Consider the following 21,414-nt stretch of genomic DNA (forward strand, 5'->3'; position numbering starts at 1 on the left):
AGAAATAGTCCTATAATTCCTATAATAAACTACAACCTAAAACATCTTACCTGGGAATATTGAAGACTCATGTTAAAAGAAACCACCAGCTTTCATATGTTCTCATGTTCTGAGCAAGGAACTTAAACGTTAGCTTTTTTACATGGCACATATTGCACTTTTACTTTCTTCTCCAACACTTTGTTTTTGTATTATTTAAACCAAATTGAACATGTTTCATTATTTATTTGAGGCTAAATTGATTTTATTGATGTATTATATTACGTTAAAATAAGTGTTCATTCAGTATTGTTGTAATTGTTATTATTACAAATAATTAAAAATAAATAAAAATCTACCGATTAATCGGTATCGGCCCTCCAACAATCGGTATCGGCGCTGAAAAAAATCATAATCGGGCGACCTCTAGTCGTGAGAGACAATCTGGTCCAAATTGGGTCCCGAGGCAAAACCAGTAGTGAACCAATGATCTAGAGAAACCTTATTCAGGTGGTGTGGCCTCCCCATTGAAGAACACTCCACTGAAGACCAAGTCCTATCAGGTAGCCTACCATCTCATGTCTAATATCATCTCCCATCCAGCCATTTGGTCATTCTGTCACTGAGGAACACCAGCACAATCATTGTCCCCTCTGTCACACAAAAGGCACAACACATATCACCACTGACAATGACTGGTCTGTCTGTCTGTCAGGCTCAGGGATCAGTGATACTAAAGGCCATGGCAGACAAGACAACAGCTGTTGAGTCACACCACTGCTGATTTTCATCTTTATCTTTGACGAGACCTGGGAAACCTGCTCCGAGTAGGCCTACCCCCTGGCTCAACACCAGCCCTGACATTACTGATAATTTGCAAGGGGGGGAACACTGTCCAGAATGAGAAGTGCAGGGCACCCCGAGCTCACCACTGCAGCCGGGCTTTAAGAATCCATATTTGGCTAGAACTAGTATTTCAGTTTGAGGTTTACTGTACCCTTTCATAAAGACTCTGCCTCTCAGTGCCTATAACAGCTGGTCTGCCAGGCAGGGCAGCAGGTTTAAATAGCTGAGAGTCCAGTTGAAGACAGGGCCACGCTGCATGCTCCCTCCACCAGCCTGAGCATGGCCTGAGCAGGACAACCACAGTACCTATACCACCTAAATACAGTACGACCAAATCCTAACTTAACATATGTGCAAGTAACTCTTTAGGCTTCAGAGTAAACATTGCCTTTGTATCAATGGGATTTTGTGTGAATGTTCAAATTGGACATGGAGATCTCAAAATAGGATTAGGCTCAAAATGTCTTCCTGTCCTATAACAAGGCTAAAACATGTTGAAAAACCACTACATGCCCCACACCAGAATAAAACTAATACCTGCTTCCATTTCATTCAAGTCAAAAGCAGGTAAATGACTGGCGTGTGGAAGAGACGACACACTCCACTGCCACAGTAATGTCCTCGTCTCCAGACCCTCCACAGACCTACCCAAGACCTCCCTCCACACATGCTTCAATTCATGACAGTGCTACCTGGGATTCCACAATTAGGCTTAAAGCAACCATACAATAAAATGCTAAGAACGTATTGCATGGATAACTGGGAGTAAAAAGAGTTGCAGCAAGGGAGAAAAATCTCTTGGAGGACTTACAACAGATGTAATGAGAAGGTTGACGCACTAAGTATGTAATTCCCAAAAGTACCCTTTTCATTTAAGTTTAAACAACTGATGCAATGTTGGAATCTCTCAGTCCTCCCTCGATTGTTTTAGCTATTAAGGGTCTCTCCTGGTGCAGAATGTTATTGCTATAAGTCGAGGAGGAAGTCTATTGGAAGACACGCCAAATTAACTCTCAGCATTTCCTTCCAATCACTGACTTCTGATAAGATTGAGTCAAATTGTGTGTAAATTCTGTAACTTACTATTGAGTTTGCAATATTCCAAAAAAGAACTTCACTTTCCAAACTGTAAAATAAACTGAGAACCAGGACTGGTGCAGAGTAATATTACCCAGGTGAGTATCAGGACCTTGATGGCAGAGCTGGCTTGGTGAACTTACATTGAACAGGTTTGTCTTGTTCCTCTCGCAGAAAAGTCCTTGTGCTGGCATGTGCTTCAGCTGTTGCCATGGGACACTGCTTCCTAGCAACACATCTCGTGCCCACCGCAGATTCTAGGAAAACATAAAACATAATCAGAAGACTAGGGATATGAAAACGGTCCCTCAAGAGGCAGACCACAAACAAGACTAAAAAAGGTGAAACTGTTAGCTACATCATACCACAAGTTATTTGAGTCGCTCTTTTTCATCTGCATCATCCACTACCTAACCTCACTGTTCTGCTACCTCGTTCCCTGTCATAGCAGCTCTGATGGACACAACTAACTGTAGTTTAACAGTACAAAGTGACTGTAGCTGAAGTCAAGTTATTGACATGAAAGTGGTTCTCCCTTTTTTAAAACGGCACCGTTCTCCCTTTTTTAAAACGGCACCGTTTTTTTAAAACGGCACCGTTCTCCCTTTTTTAAACGGCACTGTGATCTTCTGTAAAAACCCAGCGCCAAATGACCTGAGATTACAGGTCATCCTGTCAATCTCTGACTTCCTGATTAGCCTCAAACAGTCTGTCCCAGCCAATTCATGTTTACCCTAACTGTTTCTGGGAGAACTAGAGGCTTTACTAGAGGGGGGCAGTTCACCCCCCAGCTAGAGAGGAGGGGTTCAACTTTATATTCAATTAGATATAGTTCATCCAATAGCAACTTTTTATTTTTACATAAGGTGTGTAAAGTTGGTAATCATTTTACAAGCAGAACGGCATGATCGGGAGGAGAAGCTTCACTTCACTTCAAGTTCCAAGAGGTCAAAACCATTCGTTTTTGAGACAAGGGTGTCACCAAAGCTGTGTTCTATTCATTAGGTACAGTACATTGCCTTCGGAAAGTATTCAGATCCCTTGACTTTTTCCACATTGTCAGATTACAGCCTTATTCTAAAATCGATAAAATTGCTTTTTTTGCTCATCAATCTACACACAACACCCCATAATGACAAAGCAAAAACAGGTTTAGAAATGTTTTCCTAATATATAAAAAAAATAAAAATACCAATTGAAATATCACATTTACGTAAGTATTCAGACCCTTTACTCAGCAATTATAGCCTCGAGCCTTCTTGGGTATGATGCTACAAGCTTGGCACACCTGTATTTGGAGAGTTTCTCCCATTCTTCTCTGCAGATCCTCTCAAGCTCTGTCAGGTTGGATGGGGAGAATTGCTTCGCAGCTATTTTCAGGTCTCTCCAGAAATGTTAGATCGGGTTCAAGTCTGGGCTCTGTCTGAACCACTCAAGGACATTGAGACTTGTCCCGATGCCACTCCTGCATTGTCTTCGCTGTGTGCTTAGGGCCATTGTCCTATTGGAAGGGGAACCTTCACCCCCGCTCTGGAGCAGGTTTTCTCTGTACTTTGCTCCATTCATCTTTGCCTCGATCCTGACTAGTCTCCCAGTCCCTGCCGCTAAAAAACATCCCCACAGCATGATGCTGCCACCAATATGCTTCACAGTAGGGATGGTGCCAGGTTTCCTCCAAGCGTGACGCTTGGCATTCAGGCTAAAGAGTTCAATCTTGGTTTCATCAGACCAGAGAATCTTGTTTCTCGTGGTCTGAGAGTCTTTAGGTGTCTTTTGGCAAACTACAAGCGGGCTGTCATGTGCCTTTTACTGAAGAGTTGCTTCCGTCTGGCCACTCTACCGAAAAGGCGTGATTGTTTATATGCTGCAGAGATGGTTGTCCTTCTGGAAGGTTCTCCCATCTCCACAGAGGAGCTCTGGCAGAGTGACTATCGGGTTCTTGGTCACCTCCCTGACCAAGGCCCTTCTCCCCCGATTGCTCAGTTTGGACCGGCAGACAGCTCTAGGAAGAGTCTTGGTGGTTCCAAACTTCTTCCATTTAAGAATGATGGAGGGCACTGTGTTCTTCTTGGGGACCTTCAATGCTGCAGACATTTTTTTGGTACCCTTCCCCAGATCTGTGCCTCGACACAATCCCGTCTCAGAGCTCTACAGGCAATTCCTTCGACCTCATGGCTTGGCTTATGCTCTGACATGCACTGTCAACTGTGGAACCTGATATAGACAGGTTTGTGCCTTTCCAAATCATGTCCAATCAATTTAATTTACCACAAGTGGACTCCAATGAAGTTGTAGAAACATCTCAAGGATGATCAATGAAAACAGGATGCACCAGGGCTCAATTTCGAGTCTCGTAGCAAAAGGTCTGAATACTTATGTAAATTAGGTATTTCAGTTTTACATTTTTTATAAAATTGCAAAAATTCTAAAAACCTGTTATAGTTTTGTCATTTTGGGGTATTGTGTGTAGATTGCTGAGGAATTGTTTTTATTTAATCCATTTTAAAATAAGGCTGTAACGTAACATAATGCGGAAAAAGTCAAGGGGTCTGAATACTTTCCCGAAAAGGCACTATGTATTATCATATTTAATACAAATTCATAAAAGCGATCAGAATTTTCTGCACAGAGACAGAGCTATTTAAATTCTCATCTATCTATCTATCCACCACACATTCCTGTTACAATACTAACCCATAAATCTAGTATTCTCTGACAAATGTATAATAACCTTAGCCTGTAATTTAAAACACAGAGGAAGTAGGATTTGTACTGGAAAAACAAATGGGTTCATCGCTTATTAACCAAGAGGTCTATAGACCTGAACATCCACAATGCTACCACTGGTCGCTAACGTTGAGCAGTAGGTAGTCACTTGACATTTGAACAGAACTCCACAGGGAATTAAATAAACAATTATGGACTTACTTTCAGGACCTATTCACTTCTTAAAGGTGTAGGCTTTGATTTTGAGATTATAAGTAAAATAAAGCAAGTCAGGGGCCCAGGTCCGTCTACCTGCCTGAATGAATCCTCTAGAAACAAGATGAACAGCACACTCTGAGGAGAGCTACATAAGTCTCAAAAGGTTATTAAAGAAAACAGTAACAGTTCACTACGCTGTTATCAATGGCCAGAACTCTGCCCTGGCTATTGGCTAATCCAACTTCATTGACTTGGGACCAGCAGTCCCCATAGGAGGGTCTGACTGGCAAAATGCTTACTGTAGGACGTCACGACACTACGCAGCTTCGCTGTGCCAAACCTGGCTGAGAGAGCACTGCGCTGTCGCCACCCACGCACACCTCTGCCCACAGAGCCTTGTGTACAAAGCACTCTCCTGTTCCAGCACCTTCTGTACAGTCACATAAACCGCAGGCAAACTAGCACAATTTACAAGAGGAACTAGACTCATGGTGTCATAGGGATTTAAAATGTCAGATTTAATGCCACTGATGATAGGTTTACGGTCTGGTATATAAATTGTTTAATTTTCCTGTTTAAATATTCTGTGAATGAATGTTAGTGACCGTGCATGCTATGGGGGGAGGGTGGGCTAACTAACCTGTTGGGTCTTGCTGTTGGTGTAGAAGAAGGCCAGGCGATAGAGGCTCTTGTAGTGCTGAGGGAAGCGGCTCAGGCAGAGGAAGAGAGCACGGACACACATCTCCACCAGCATGTGGCGCTGCTCTGTCCGCTCAGCAGGGAGGGCCTTGGGCACCTCCACAACCTCTGGAGGGGGCTCGGGCCACCTCTGGTGTCGGCTCTTCCCATCGCTGGCGGGAGTTTGGGGGGTGGCCTGAGGAGTGGGGGTTTGGGGGGTGACCTGGGGAGTGGACGAGGCCTTTGGTGGGGTGGATGGAACAGGCAGTGCATGAGGGCAGGGATCTATGGTCGTCTTTCGGACATCAGCCTCAGGTACTGTCACTGACATGGTGTCTTCTACTTCTTGGACTTGTTCTTTGTCCTCCAGCAAGATGACAGTCCCGCCCTCGTTGCTTCCTCCCCCATGTGAGCCTTGAGGAATTCAGGGTTTGAAGAGGAGCGAAATATTAACATGATCCATTCTCAATATGTCCTGTCCCCTCTAAAACACAACAGTCATTGGCTCACAATATCACTAAAGAACAACCCCATTTAGCAAATACTAAAGCTGGTGTTCGGGTAGACCTAATTTCCTTAACCGCATTTCAGGATAAAAGGAACAACACCCACCTGTGTCTTCAACTGTAGGCTGGCCCTCCTTGATGGGGGTGGTGTTCTCAGAGGAAGACGTACTGCCCTTCCCAGACTGAGACTGCAGCTTAACATGGCTACTGTCCTGGGAGCTGGCGGGGTCTGTGAAGGCATCCTGGGTGGAGTTGGAGTCAGACAGCATCACCACCACACTGTCCTGACTGCGCTCTGCCAGGGGTCAAACACAAACACAGGTCTGGCATGGGTGCCAGTCACACGCATGGACCAGCCATACCCATGGATGGGCCACTGACACCCACCAACTCCTTATCAAGGGATCAATCACAAAGCAGTTAAGGTTTTCATTCAGGAATAAAATAGGTACTTGTATCCAAGAATGAAAAGGGGTGTGTGTGTAGCAAAGTATGTCTATTTATGCAAACATCATCAGGTTCATCAGCATGGCAGCCATTACAGTAATCGTACATACACAAAAATATCCAGACCTTAGTCATGCTTTGAGGGAGGCCTCTGCTTTTACACAGCACCCAGGCCACCTAAAAACAAGCTTTTACACAGCACCCAGGCCACCTAAAAACTAGCTTTTACACAGCACCCAGGCCACCTAAAAACTAGCTTTTACACAGCACCCAGGCCACCTAAAAACTAGCTTTTACACAGCACCCAGGCCACCTAAAAACTAGCTTTTACACAGCACCCAGGCCACCTAAAAACTAGCTTTTACACAGCACCCAGGCCATCTAAAAACTAGCTTTTACACAGCACCCAGGCCACCTAAAAACTAGCTTTTACACAGCACCCAGGCCACCTAAAAACTAGATGCCAGCATTCTTCTTAATAAGCACATTGTGCAACCTCAGCAAGAAGCTGAAATCCTCTGCAGACAATAACCAAATTAGCAGGAGGGCAACAAAGTTCTGTGAAAGGAGCTCAGGGGACTTGTTAAAGATTCCCTGTAATTAGCTAAATGTACAAATTTAGCTGATATAGGTGTTGCAAGGACTGCCCCTTAAAAATAAAAAGTGTGGAGTAGTGACGAAGTTTGTGGAACTCATTTTCGGACACTTTTACACTGAGCAATTGTGTCCCTAAAAATGGTGCATGATACTCTGTAATGTCCTGAATAGAAGAGGGTCTTAAGTGCAGTACCATTCAGGGATGCCAGCCACATTGGAGACCTGGGCAGGCAGTAATCATGGTCAAGTTCTGGGGTGGCTGTTGAAGATATCGGGATATGCTTAAATAAAAAACAATTGCTTCATTCCTGATTTGACAATTAGACATATTACAGTACATGTTTCTTTTCCTCAATCACACATCATATGCTTCAATTGAGAACAGCACCGCCTCTACTCCCCACAATTGCTTACATGTTGCTGTTACCATGATGTGCTTCAAACAGGCATCAAGCAGGAAAGGCTTGGCATCCACTGGCAAACCTGCCTGCACACCGTGGTCCATTTCTACCATCTATCTCAGAAGATGTGTGCCAATGAGGGGCCAACCACATTCGGACCGATTTGGCATTATATCATCATACTAGCGCTGACTTTGCTGATAGCTACTTTGAGGAAAAATAGTACTTATTATGTATGACGTGATTGTCCCACCTAGCCATTTTAAGATGAATGCACTAACTGTATGTCGCTCTGGATGAATAAAATGTAAATATCAATTGAACACAATTGCAATGGAAAGCATAGTAATCATTGTATAACTTTTAAATACAATCAAATAGGTTAAGATCGCTGTTGCAAACGTAAGCAACACCAAACCCAAGCCAAATAGTAACCCATAGGAGCCCATGAACCATTTAGTGGATTGTTTGTGAGAGGACTGAACTTGTCCAGTGGCAGCACACATCCCTTGGTATCCACATGCATATACATGACAAAGCAGGTGGCAGAAGCAAGCAGGCAGAGAGGTAGCAGGCAGGTGGGTAGGTAGGTAGGAATCTGGAAAAGGTGACAGAAAAACTGGCAACATGGGCAATATGGCTGCAGTAGTCAGACATTCAAGCTAAACAGGGCATAGGGGGGAAACAAAATAACAAAAGCTGTTTTTACAGCATATACTGCCAAGATATTTTGCAAGGCTGTTTGTAATGAATGGTACATTTATACTGAACAAAAATATAAACGCAACATGTAAAGTGTTGTTCCCATGTGTTATGAGTTGAAATAAAAAGATCCCAGACATTTTGCAAATACACAAAAAGCTTATTTCTGACAAATTGTGTGCACAAATGTGTTTACATCCCTGTTAGTGAGCATTTCTCTTTTGCCAAGATAATCCATCCACCTGACAGAAGTGGCATATCAAGAAGCTGATTAAACAGCATGATCATTACACAGGTTCACCTTGTGCTGGGGACAATAAAAGACCACTCTAAAATGTGCAGTTGTCACACAACACAATGCCATAGATGTCTGAAGTTGAGGGAGTGTGCAATTGGCATGCTGACTGGAGGAATGTCCACCAGAGCTGTTGCCAGATAATTAAATGTTAATTTCTCTACCATAAGGCACCTCCAATGTTGTTTATGATAACATGTCCAACCAGCCTCATAACAGCAGACCACATGTAACCACGCCAGACCAGGAACTTTCGATAGCCACTGGCATGTTGGAGAAGTGTGCTCTTCACGGATGAATCCCGATTTCAACTGTACCAGTCAGATGGCAGACAGCATGTATGGTGTCGTGGGTGAGGGGTTTGCTGATGTCAAAGTTGTGAACAGTGGCCCATGGTGGCGGTGGGGTTACGGTATGGGCGGGCATAAGCTACAGACAACTAATACATTAGCATTTTATCTATGGCAATTTAACTGCACAGAGATACCGTGAAGAGATCCTGAGGCCCAATGTTGTGCCATTCATCCGCCACCATCACTTCATGCATGATAATGCAAGGCCCCATGTCGCAAGGATCTGTACACAATTCCTGGAAGCTGAAACTGTCCCAGTTCTCCATCCATGGCCTGCATACTCACCAGACATGTCACCCACTGAGCATGTTATGGAAAACTCTGGATCAACGTGTACAACAGTGTGTTCCAGTTCCCGCCAATACCCAGAAACTTCGCACAACCACTGAAGTGGAGTGGGACAACATTCCACAGGCCACAATCAACAGCCTGATCAACTATGTGAAGGAGACGTGTCACGCTGCATGAGGCAAATGGTGGTCACACCAGACACTGACTGGTTTTCTGATCCATGCGCCTACCTTTAAAAAAGTTACCTGTGACCAACAGATGCATATCTGTATTTCCAGTCATGTGAAATCCATAGATTAGGGCCTAATGAATGCATTTCAATTGACTGATTTCCTTTTATGAACTGTAACTCATTAAAATCTTTGAAATTGTTGCATGTTGCGTTTATATTTTTGTTCAATATTTACAACAGCATTCATTCAATGATACTGTATCTTTTCACTCATGGCAAATATTTGTTTTTACCCCTTGATGTCTTGGCAACAATGTAACAAACATAGTAAACAATGCTGCAGTGAATATCATCTAAATTATGGGAAACAGAAGCAAATTGTACATTATTATATGTAGCCCTATGTTTCTATAAGTGAAAAGCCTTTCAACTTTTTTCAGGAATATGTTATGCAAATATCTCATCCTAACTTCCCACTAAGAACAAACAGACACACGCACACTTTTTTGTACGTGATATTTTCACATGATTGCGTCCCCTCTGTAAAATATGCTCTTAAAAATGGTATATAAACATAGGTTTAGTGCACTGAGATTTGGTGAATTTTTTATCCACACTTTGGTGAAGCACACAATCATCTCACCACTGGCAATTGGGAGTTCAGAGTAAACTGCTTTTGTCTCCCATCACACTACTGTTGTCATGCAATGCTAAGTGCTAAAATGTAAATGCACTGATGCAACTTTGCTTAACTGATATATATTGTTTGTAATTCATTTTGAAAAGCTGCCTCCCTTGTACTGAAGGATCTCGAACCATGCTGTTATATTGTATGACTATATTGTCTGTATGTGGACAGTGTAGGTCTAGTAAAGTAGAATCATTGAAATGACTCTTTACAAGGTGACTGATTCCCCACACTCTTTTAAAAGAGAACAATAGTGTGTACTCTAAATTCAGCCCCTTCTCCCCTTTCCCTCCTCCTACTGACAGATCTGCTGCTACTAGTAAACCAGCCATCAGTAATACTCATACGGCACTGCAAAACAAGCACTAGACTTTGGATTAGTAATCCAACTGCACTCACAGTAACAGGCACAATTCTGAACCATGTTTTTTTGTTTTCAGATCCTGTCTCAGTACAACTACCAAACTTCCCTTGACACATATTTGTTTAAAAGACAAGCTTTTGTGTCTAGAAGTGTCCAGTCAGTGGGTGACAATCTTCAATTTAGCTCAGTTTTTTCAAGTGAACATGCAGTGAGATGCTATTAAAGAGTACTGTGAGGTACCTCAAGCAATTCAGCAATTGTTCACTAGGATCAGGTAAACCTCTCAATGGAAACCTGGCTGTGTCTTGTCTGTGGCTCTGGGATTGTCACAGCGGGTCTAGAGTTAACAACACACTAAAAGCCTGCTGTGTACAGGACAGACCTCTACTTTACTGGCCATTACCCCCAATAAAGACACCATAGCTTACAGGGAACATATTGGCAACCAAGTCTAATGTGATAGCCAGCAAGCCTCTTGCATTATTTTCATAAATAATTGCCCTGCTATAATTATTTGAATAGTAAGAACAGTCATCAGAAACACCTGATGAAATCAAAAGAGCATATAATAAAATCAAAACAGGATCTATTCTCAAAATTTCTTCATAAGAGGCGATGAGAAAATGATCTATGCAGGGACACAAGGTCTCCTGAAGTTGCAATAGAAACTGGTGATGTCATCAAAAGGAGAAGCAAGGGAATTGGGAAAGAAAGGGTGGGGGGGGAAGAGGGTGACAACCACAAAAGTCTAAATATTGACAATATATATATATATATATATCTCAACACACACACACACACACAAACAGGCCTGGACGCTGTCTGCCAAACTCAACCTTCACACCTGTTTGCCTAAACTAAACGCTGTTGCTTTTATAGTGCAGTAAAACAATGTCCACATATCCTGAGATGCCATATTGCCCATTTTACCATGATATCCCAATCACCCAGTGCATATGGGGTCCTTACTGGAACCAGAGCCATTATCATCATAGTGATGAACCTTCTAACCACCACTACTCCCCAGCCCAGTGAGATTCCTCACCCAGCCCAGTGAAGGAAGGGCCCAGAGGCCCAGAGGCAGCGTCTAGGACTGGGACTGTACCATCAGCCTGCTGCTCCTCCTCATGCTGCTGCTGCCACGTCTGCTGCTGCCTCCTGAGGGTTTTACGTTTGACGTAATCGTGGTCAACCGGAGTGGCCGTGTAAGGTGGGGATGTCAGACCTGCAGCGTTGGAGGGGAGGGAGGCCCCATGAACATCCGCCGCAGCGCACACAGATGACACAGAGCAGTGGGAGTCCTCGTCCATCATGAAGAGGGGCTTCTCCCTGAGGTGAGAGAGAAGGGGATAAAACAAAAGGTTGGACCAGAGTGGGGGAATTTCATGTTTTTCTTTTGATTTGTAGGCGAGTCACAGAGCGAGTTTCATAACAAAGAGCATAGATCCCAGGCTAAGTTTGAGGCCCCTCACTTTTCGTGGGACCTGGGCATGCTCTTCTCTTCCCCCCTGGCGAAGGGTCCGGTGGCTGCCTCAGCCAGGATGTTGAAGAAGATCTCATGCTCCAGGTCCGGTTCCTCAGCCTCCAACAACTTTAGGATGGTGGCACTCAGACGGAAGTACAGCTTGGGGAGAGAGATGCCAGAGAGTCAAAGGGATTTATTAAGATGAGGTATACTCTCTACATATCTATTATTACACAAAAAGGACACTTACATGTAATTCCTTCTAGATCAGTGTTATTCTAACTTTTTCAGGAGTTACCCCATTTTTTTCACCAGAATTTCTGCGGACACCATTCCCCCCCCCTCAAAAAAAATGTAATGACCCCACCCCATCCCAAATCTAATGACACAACCTTATAAATCGCCAACTTTCGATTTTTATATGTCAACAAATAATCTTCAATTTATTACATGTTCATCTCATATAAAAATGAAAAGAAAGTCAACAAAAAAACAAAACATCTAATTATCTTTCTCAAAACCTTTCATATATTGTCCCATAAAATACTCTTAATTTTATTTTTGGGGGCGACCCCACTGCAGTTCTCCCACGACCCCGACTTTGAATACCACTGTTCTAGATGAATACAGCAATAAACTGTATTTTGTTTAAGTGGTTGCTTCATGTGCAAAAGCACAACTGTATGTTATGGCCCAGTGGGGACTGGAGCTAGAAACCCTCTGGTCTGAAGCATGTGTACCTCCAGGGCCTCCATAGCCAAGTCAGGGGGATTGTGGTAGTGTATTTTCCGAGGGTATCTGGCAGCCTCCTCATGCAGATAATGTGCTGCCTGCGTGGGAAGAAAAAGAGAGGGGAGACACACTGCTCAATCTCATCTGATGGGTGTTACACACAATGAAACACTGGTTACCATAGTCAATAACTTGCAATGGTCAGGTATCAGCCTTTCACACATATTGCTTAATAAATTGATGACATCGTGTTAGACTTGTTATAACAGAGCAGCAAAACACACTGCAAACGACGAACTGGAAGAAGAGAAAAACAAAACAGAGATACACAGTGATTCAAAGTTATAGAATGGAGCTAAACAATTGAAGGACCGGGTCTGGAGAGGTGAAGAAGCAGTGAAGGTAACAGGGAAAGACATACAGACAGAGCTGCATCATCTGACCTCTGACTTCCCAGTTTCCCCATCCCTCCCCTTCCACCATACTGGCCTCCATGGACATCCCTACTCCTTTGAGCCCTCAGACTCCCCCAGTCTGTACAAACCTAGTCTGCAAGGCAGACCTATGAATCAATTGAGTCCACAGATAGTGTCCCCTGCTGTGCACCTGTTTGTAGAGCTGGACGTATTCCCGGGGTGGCTGCTTTCGTTTCTCAGCTATCTTCCCCAGCATGTAATGGATAAGCCACTCTTCCTCATCACTATCCCCCTCACACCGAGACGCCCCTTGGAAACACTGGGACGACGTCTCCAGCATTGTATCTCTCCTCTCCTCCATCTGAAAAACACACACACATTATATCCAATACTGTCAGCAGTGATTTCCCTCCCCTAGACAGATCAATTCACTAAACAATCAATTCAGACACATGATGACCGGAAGTGACAAGGTGTGACATCCTTTAGTTTAGAGAAGTACAACAGAACACAGTGCATATGAGTATTCTATACACTGGTCTGTCCACTGCACCTGTTTGACAACCTCAGGGGGCAGCTCGCTCCTCCACTGTTTGACTTGACGCGAGGCGAAGGAGTGCAGGGCATAGGACATGGTGCCGTACTCGATCCACAGAGCCAGGTTGGAGCTGTTGATCTCCAGGGCCCTCTTAAAGCAGTTGAGCACAGCCAGGGAGTGCTTCCAAATGGGGCCATCGCTCTTCAGCTCGTTGGAGTTGAGCTTGTCCTGGATGCGGCTGGCCCTCGCCAGTGCCATGCCAGCCCAGGAGTCAAACCTACAACCATAGAATGAATCATGACAAGGGAAAATCATCAACATCACACCATTTAGAAATCACCTTGAAAGTAAAAAAACATATATTCATGTTGAGTTGCTTAAAATGTTTATACTATAACAACAACAGAACTATAGCAGCGAACAGAACTGACCTGTTTGGACAAACACAGATGTCATGCATATAGAACTTGATGGCCTTGGACTGCTCCTTGTTCTTGAAGTGGTAGTCAGCCAGGAGGTAGAAGATCTCATTGACCACAGGGGGTGCTGGAGCGCCCCCCTCAGGAAGGCAAGGCACTGGCTCCTAGGTGGGAAGAACCACTGGATGATCTCCTCATGATCTACTATGCTGATACAGTCAGGTCTGACATCAGTCTTACAGATTCAACTAGAATTGTATACATATTAAGTATTCCATTTGTAAACCTGACATATATTTGAATGTATAATATGACTTGTACAGTGTCATGACCTATAATGAATGGTCATGACGTGCTGTATAGGCCTAAAACATTCTCCATGGCAACATGTAAAGCCAGGTTGAGGCGATGTACAGTCAATTAGCATTTGTGACTCATAAATGCACTGTACTGACCTTCCCAGCCGTGCCCTCGATGTAGGCTGACACCTCGTCCATGGTGAGGATGGGAGTGTCACTTCGGGGCACAATGCCAGAGATCCTCTTCAGCAGGTTGGCAAGGTCAGCAGACACTGTGCTCGTCTTGTAGCTGTCAAACTCAGGCAGAGTCTTGGGCTTGAAGTACTGGAACATGAAGAGGGCGCTGCTCCACAGGAGTTCCACCTGCACGCCATAGAAAGGCACATTTAGTTTTGATAAGAAAAAATATTGTATTGTACTGTTAAAAAAAATCTGTATAATTATTATATTATATTATTTTGACGCATACATACACTATCTTTCAAAAGTTTGGGGTCACTTAGAAATGTCCTTGTTTTTTAAAGAAAATCAGTGTAGACATTGTTAATGTTGTAAATGACTATTGTAGCTGGAAACGGCTTATTTTTTATGGAATATTTACATAGGCGTTCAGAGGCCCATTATCAGCAACCATCACTCCTGTGTTCCAATGGCATGTTGTGTTAGCTAATCATTTTAAAAGGCTAATTGATCATTAGAAAACCCTTTTGCAATTATGTTAGCACAGCTGAAAACTGTTGTACTGATTAAAGAAACATTAAAACTGGCCTTCTTTAGTATCTGGAGCATCAGCATTTGTGGGTTCGATTACAGGCACCATACACATGGTTAGCAGATGTTAATGCGAGTAGTTCCGACCATGCAGTAATATCTAACAAGTAATCTAAGAATTTCACAACTACCTGGTAAAAATTTCACAACAACTACCTGGGGCGGCAGCGTAGCCTAGTGGTTAGAGCGTTGGGCTAGTAACCGAAAGGTTGCAAGATTGAATCCCCGAGCTGACAAGGTAAAAATCTGTCGTTCTGCCCCTGAACAAGGCAGTTAACCCACTGTTCCTAGGCTGTCATTGAAAATAAGAATTTGTTCTTAACTGACTTGCCTAGTTAAATAAAGATAAAAAATACACACACAAGTGTAAAGGAATGAATAAGAATATGTACATGAAAATATATGGATGAGTGATGCAGTAGATGGTATAGAGTACAGTATATACATACTCATATGTATATACTGTACTCTATACCATCTACTGCATCCTGCCTATGCCATTCGGCCATCACTCATCCATATATTTGTTTACATACTTGCCTAGTTAAATAAAGATAAAAAATACACACACAAGTGTGAAGGAATGAATAAGAATATGTACATAAAAATATATGGATGAGTGATGGCCGAATGGCATAGGCAGTAGATGGTATAGAGTACAGTATATACAGTATATACCGAATGGCATAGGCAGTAGATGGTATAGAGTACAGTATATACATATGAGTATGTATATACTGTACTCTATACCATCTACTGCATCCTGCCTATGCCATTCGGCCATCACTCATCCATATATTTTTATGTACATATTCTTATTCATTCCTTTACACTTGTGTGTGTATTTTTTATCTTTATTTAACTAGGCAAGTATGTAAACATTATATAAAGTAGCATTGCTTAAAGTGGCTAGTGATACATTTATTATATCCAATTTTTTATTATTAAAGTCAGTATGTTGGCAGCAGCCACTCAATGTTAGTGATGGCTGTTTAACATTCTGATGGCCTTGAGATAGAAAAACTGAAAAACAGCTTCTGACTGAAACCTTGGTGATTCCCTCTAGCATGAGAAGGGACTAACAGCACTGGCTGGAACATTCTTAAGCAGATGCAGCCAGATAATCAATCAAATTAAAATACCCTGAAAGTACATAAATTGCTTACTCATGTCTTGACCTGTTCTAGTAGAGTCCTTGGGTCTTATGGCTCGGATGACCAACCAGTAGTTAATTAGTTTGGGGTTGCATTCATTAGCTAATTAACCTGGTCCCTTAGGAGCAGTCTATTCATCATGCAATTACTGCATATCAGTTACACTACAAGCCAGTCCCAGTGTGTAAACAACCTCATGACGGATTGACAGCCACCTAGTAGCCAGTTGAACATACTACATGATTTAACACGATTTCCATTAGCTTATCCTCCCTCAAAACAATAGGACAAAACCTGACAGAAATGTGAATGGCATTGAAAGGTAAAGGACAGTCAGTAATACGACATGAAAGGGATACTGTTGGATTCTGGCATTCTGGCTCTGGTTCTACTTACCCAGAGTCAGATGAACTCGTGGACACCATTTTTATGTCCCTGTTTGCAGCGTAAGTAAAACAAGGGCTTGAATGCCAGATCTCACAGTATCCCTGTAAGAGGGCTGGGTGTTTGACCTGTTGAGCAGAGTGCTCCTCTAGGTAGCGGGCCTTGCTCTTCTTGCTGGGGTAGGCGTAGAGGCAGTAGAAGCACTGCTCCAAGGCCATCTCCAACTCCTCTTTGTAGGGATGGGTGGCCTCCGCTTCAGAGGCAGCCAGCTCTTTCTCCAGAACACAAACCTGAACATGAAGACAACACTAGTAACGTTCTATCCTGATTAAACTATGAAAAATACTTTGAAAGCAATTAGAAACTAATTAAAGCCATATCATAGGTAAACAAAACAGAGGGAATTAACTGAGCTGACAGAGGACGTCCACACAATCGCAGCCCTGCTGACCAACTCACATAGAACTTAAGCAGAGCGCCGTCTGACTTGCAGCACCAGGAGCGGCGGCCCAGATACTCATGGGCCGTGTTGAGCAGCATCAGGGAGGAGGGCAGCATGGGGGTGTTAGAGTCTTCTGAAGAGGGTCACAGGGAACAAGTCATTTTAGGGCTTCCAACATGGATTTAAAGAGGACATCTTTGCAGTTATGAACATGATGTACTCCACCACCACATACCTTCATCGTCCCCTACTGATATGTGCTGGCGAAGCAGGCAGTTGAAAGCAGCCTCCTCGTGCTTGATGATGTGGTACAGGAGAATCCAGGGCAGGACCGAGGAGAAATTAGGCTCCTTGGGATCATCTGGGATCACCATGATGCAGTCAATCAGCTGGAGACAAGACACACAACAAATTTGAATATGATTTTCTGTTTCCAAACACACTCTGTGTCTACCAGATACATTAGTGTCAGTGTTTCCCCGGTGTGCATCTGACCTGGATGAGGTTGTTGGCCAGCCGGGCCATGCTGGTGTAGCGGTTGACGTTGCTCAGGAGTTGAAGGTCCTCTGTGAAGCAGACCTCAATGCCTCCCAGCAGCGTTGTGATGGTGGAGACCCATTCCTCTTTGGCTGAGTGAGAGCTGGCTGGGACAGCATTGAGCTGCTGCAGGGCTTCGTTCAGGGCCACCTCGGTGCACTCTAGACACTGACGGTAGTCCTTCTGCTTCAACAGGGAGTTCTGGGGTACAGAGGTGCCGAGAAAAGAGGAAAAGTGTAATCTATCTAAAAGTGGCTCAATGGCTATCTATTGTACATGTAATCATGCTCATAGAATGTACTGACGTGATAAGCAATAACACGGCTTGTCTTTTTCTACGTCAGTAGCACACTGATAAGTAGTGCCATGCCAAACAGAGAAAGACTTCTTAAAAAGAGGAGACTCATATAAAAGACAGCGAACAGAGTACATCTATTGCTGTATGAATCCAGAAGCTAACCTGCAGCAGAAGCAGCTGGGCAGGCCTCTCAGGAACAGAGCTGACAAACTCCAGAGGCTTGACCCGCCCAGAGCCATAGCTGAGGGTGGGCTGCAGCAGCCGCACCACAGACTCATAGTCCCCAGACTCAAACAGACGCTGGATCTCCTCCAGGGACTGACAACGCTCCAGAGACTTCAGCTTCTTATCAATCTGTCAATGATATTTGGAGAAAGAAACTCTTTCTGATGAACCAGACAACTCAAAACCACAGGGGACCTACATACTCTAACGAGATGGTTGGACAAAATAATAGATCACATGTGAGGGACAAGTGCATGTTATTCAAATAGGGTATCTGTGTGCTAGTTTTACTGGTCACGGACCTCCTCCACTGAGATGGCTGCATCCACACGCAGGTTGGGCAGGTAGATGGTGTACTTGTCATCTGTGGTCCGTGCGCGACTCTGCAGCATGTCTGTACACACATCATAGCTCTCCAGGGCCTGGTCCATGTCTCCCTGTGAGAAGACACAAGCACACAAAATAAGACTTATGTTATGAATCACATCAACAGAAAATGTTGATCAGATTCGATTCAATGATTAAGAAAAATCAATATGTGAGATTTATTGGAAGAGGGGTCAACTTGGTATGATGCAAAAAAAATAAAAAATATGTAAGCGCTAAGGTAAATATGCAAAAGAAAACAGGGGTAAATGAAGTTACAGGATGAATGTTAAGGTTACCTGCAGGGCCAAGAAGCGTGCCTTGAGCCAGTAAACACGTACCACCACGGCCCTCCAGTTGTCCTCAAACAAATACCGCTGTGATGATCCCAAGGCCAGCTGTAACAGGTCCCCCTCAAAGTGCTGCCCTGGGAACTCTGCTTCACACACAACACTGCTCTGGCCCCCACTGCCCTTTCTCGGCGACCCTTTACAAAAAGAAAAAGTAAGGAATATACCAATATGGTTATTCAAAAAGAAGCCAACCAATATGGTTATTTCATAAAGGAATACCAAAGTAAAGCGATCTGTTTGACACATACCATTTTTGCCTTTGCTGTGAGACCATTGCTCCAACTGAAGCTCCATACATGATAGGCTCATCAGAAACATTTCCTGCACATGAAACACCAATTACAACTCATTTACAGACAGATTGACAGGTGCAATAGGTGGGATGACAAAACATTGGTAGTTCAATTTAAAACACTGTTGATGAAGTAACAAATCAGGAGAGAGTCACAATAGATCACTGGGCTGTCCCATACCCGTATGTGTTGATTACTGCAGTCGCGGAGCAGAGGGTTGGGCAGGCCGCTACTGTGCTTCCTCCAGCTGTGATACACCTCCAGCACCACTGCAGTCAGCCCCCGAGGCCACTCCACCATGAAATTCTGACCCACCGCTTTCAGATAGCACATCATCAACTCTAATATCCCACCATTGCTCATATTATTGAGCAGGAAGTTGTGGACATCCTCTTGTTCTGAGGATGAAGAAAGACAATGTCATGTAAATCCTATAAGATGTTTGACATTAATGCATTTGAGCTATGTAGAGGAGTGTATAAGACATGTACCTGATTCCATGTAGTCAATAGAGTCTAAAAGCCTGTCGATGTTGACATAGTCCAGCTGGGAGTCCTCATTAACTTCACACTGAGCTTCCAGGTTACTCAGGCTCTCGTCATCATCCTCAAGGTCAAACTTCTTTAGTCTGAGTGGAACAGGAGAGCCTCATCACCATCCAAAACAATATATTTGCATTGCATTGTTATTGTTCCCTTGGGGTTCATGACAATACCTGGATGGTAGGTATTTGAAAAGCAGCTCCTGGAAGTCGATCTTCTCCTCCTTCTTGCACTTGGTGTTTCTGACCCGAGCTGAGCGGCGCTTGGCAGTGTCTCCGCTGTCCTCCATTGTGCGCCTCCTCTTAGGGGCCTTCTTCTCCTTCTCCTTCACAGTGAAGGAGGTTTCCATAGCTGTGAAGGCACAAATTGACATTTAAACAATACATTAATTATCAGAGCATACAATAAGCCATTCTGAGACAATTTGTTTTGTTGTCTAAATGCTTGCAAATCAAATGGAATTGACATGCTAAATACGATGAAAAGAAACAACTGACCAACAGAGGGGGCTGTAGTTGTAGTGACCTCTACCGTCTGGCTCTGTGTGATCTGAACCAGAGGGCTGGGCTGGGACAGTGCTGATGGCTCAGGGACAGGAAGTGGAGGCAGGGAGGAGCTGGGGCTGCTGCTGGGGATGGTCTGAATGTCACTGACAGGAGGGCAGGGCTCAGGAGGCAAGGCCTGGAGGCAGTTGGGGTCACGGTACTGGGCCAGGTCAATTCTGCGGCCCAGGCTTGGGCGTGGCGGCTCGCAGGTGGTCTGATGTCTGTACATGGCAAGGAGGCTCTCTCCAACATTCTTCCACCTGAGAATCATAACAATGTTAAATGCTTTGTCAATTAAAACAATCCTATCGTTAATCAAAGTGAAAAGCAAGGGAGTAAAACATGTATTTATTTTTTGCAGTTAAGTATTCACAGCAACTCTGTATCTTGTGAAACTACAAGAGGAGAAGGGGCGTCCACCTGTCAAAAGATAAGATTAAGTGTGAAGACTCACGAGAAACAGCGGATGGGTTGGATTAGGACCAGGTCTGGTTTGGGTTCCCGGGCAGAGAGAGCCTGCCTGCGCCGTCGCAGATCCATCGCCTCCTCCACAATGGCCTGGGTCTCCTCCTCATCCACCTCCACATAGTGAATGGACATGTCACTGCATATGGAGCATGGGGACAAGATCAAGACCACATGGACTGCTGTATGACAGCACACATTTAGGATAAGTAAACAGGTGGGTAGAAGGGTCGTACCACTTCAGGAACATTTGCATGGAGTCCCTCTTCAGACAAGGCTGTTCTTCAAAGATCTTCTCCTTCAACACCAGCCCTTTGGTGTAACAATGATCCTTTTCCAGGGCTTTGCAGATGAAATACAAACAGCCTGGAAAACAGTATGATAGATAATTATCCCCTTCATCATTTTTGCACACCTGGACCACCCCTAAACATTGTTTTCAAATCAACAGTTCTAAACAGTAAGAAATATGATTAGTCCTTTGCACAGTGACAGAGGACAGACATACAGAAGAATGACTCACAGCTGTAGTCACTGAGTGTGTAGAGAACAGTTATGAGGTTATCCAGACAGGGCCAGTGGTCTGGGTTACATTGCAGACCCTCCTCAAAGGCATGCCGCGCCAAAGGAATGCGCAGCAGTCGCACAGCCACCTGACCAATCTTGTACCACATGTTCACATCTGTGGAATCCAGCATCACAGCCTGCGAGAAAACATATACTGTATCTTCAGGTCACATGAACAAATGTATTGTGTACACTAAACAACATTTAGTCTCCCGCTAAGACGTACCTTACCCCTTATTAGTTATTTGGTTTACTGATACATAAGTTATGTAACCTCTTTGG

The 21,414-nt window shown here is 43.9% G+C and overlaps 1 protein-coding gene across 8 annotated transcripts in view; it reads right to left on the minus strand.

Moving 5' to 3' along the window:
- Nucleotides 1–21,414, minus strand: part of LOC115164557 (calcineurin-binding protein cabin-1) — a 66,819-nt gene that overhangs the window by 41,822 nt on the left and 3,583 nt on the right. For 2 of the 8 annotated variants that reach the window (XM_029717180.1, XM_029717179.1), the window contains exons 6-31: nt 21,089–21,269; nt 20,802–20,931; nt 20,555–20,704; nt 20,053–20,360; nt 19,729–19,906; nt 19,505–19,641; nt 19,194–19,411; nt 18,969–19,041; nt 18,667–18,854; nt 18,304–18,438; nt 17,939–18,130; nt 17,437–17,679; nt 17,177–17,330; nt 16,959–17,074; nt 16,628–16,789; nt 14,347–14,553; nt 13,904–14,055; nt 13,488–13,749; nt 13,125–13,295; nt 12,527–12,616; nt 11,794–11,945; nt 11,367–11,650; nt 7,249–7,314; nt 6,118–6,306; nt 5,468–5,919; nt 2,046–2,159 (exon numbers count right to left, since the gene is read on the minus strand). In XM_029717180.1, coding sequence (XP_029573040.1) covers nt 2,046–2,159; nt 5,468–5,919; nt 6,118–6,306; nt 7,249–7,314; nt 11,367–11,650; nt 11,794–11,945; nt 12,527–12,616; nt 13,125–13,295; nt 13,488–13,749; nt 13,904–14,055; nt 14,347–14,553; nt 16,628–16,789; nt 16,959–17,074; nt 17,177–17,330; nt 17,437–17,679; nt 17,939–18,130; nt 18,304–18,438; nt 18,667–18,854; nt 18,969–19,041; nt 19,194–19,411; nt 19,505–19,641; nt 19,729–19,906; nt 20,053–20,360; nt 20,555–20,704; nt 20,802–20,931; nt 21,089–21,269 — 4,704 coding nt within the window. The remainder of the gene's footprint in view (nt 1–2,045; nt 2,160–5,467; nt 5,920–6,117; nt 6,307–7,248; nt 7,315–11,366; nt 11,651–11,793; nt 11,946–12,526; nt 12,617–13,124; nt 13,296–13,487; nt 13,750–13,903; nt 14,056–14,346; nt 14,554–16,627; nt 16,790–16,958; nt 17,075–17,176; nt 17,331–17,436; nt 17,680–17,938; nt 18,131–18,303; nt 18,439–18,666; nt 18,855–18,968; nt 19,042–19,193; nt 19,412–19,504; nt 19,642–19,728; nt 19,907–20,052; nt 20,361–20,554; nt 20,705–20,801; nt 20,932–21,088; nt 21,270–21,414) is intronic. The other 6 variants (XM_029717181.1, XM_029717182.1, XM_029717185.1 and 3 more) reach the window with 6 other exon arrangements.

Source organism: Salmo trutta, chromosome 27, assembly GCF_901001165.1.
Source record: "Salmo trutta chromosome 27, fSalTru1.1, whole genome shotgun sequence".
In the NCBI taxonomy this organism is placed as follows: domain Eukaryota; kingdom Metazoa; phylum Chordata; class Actinopteri; order Salmoniformes; family Salmonidae; genus Salmo; species Salmo trutta.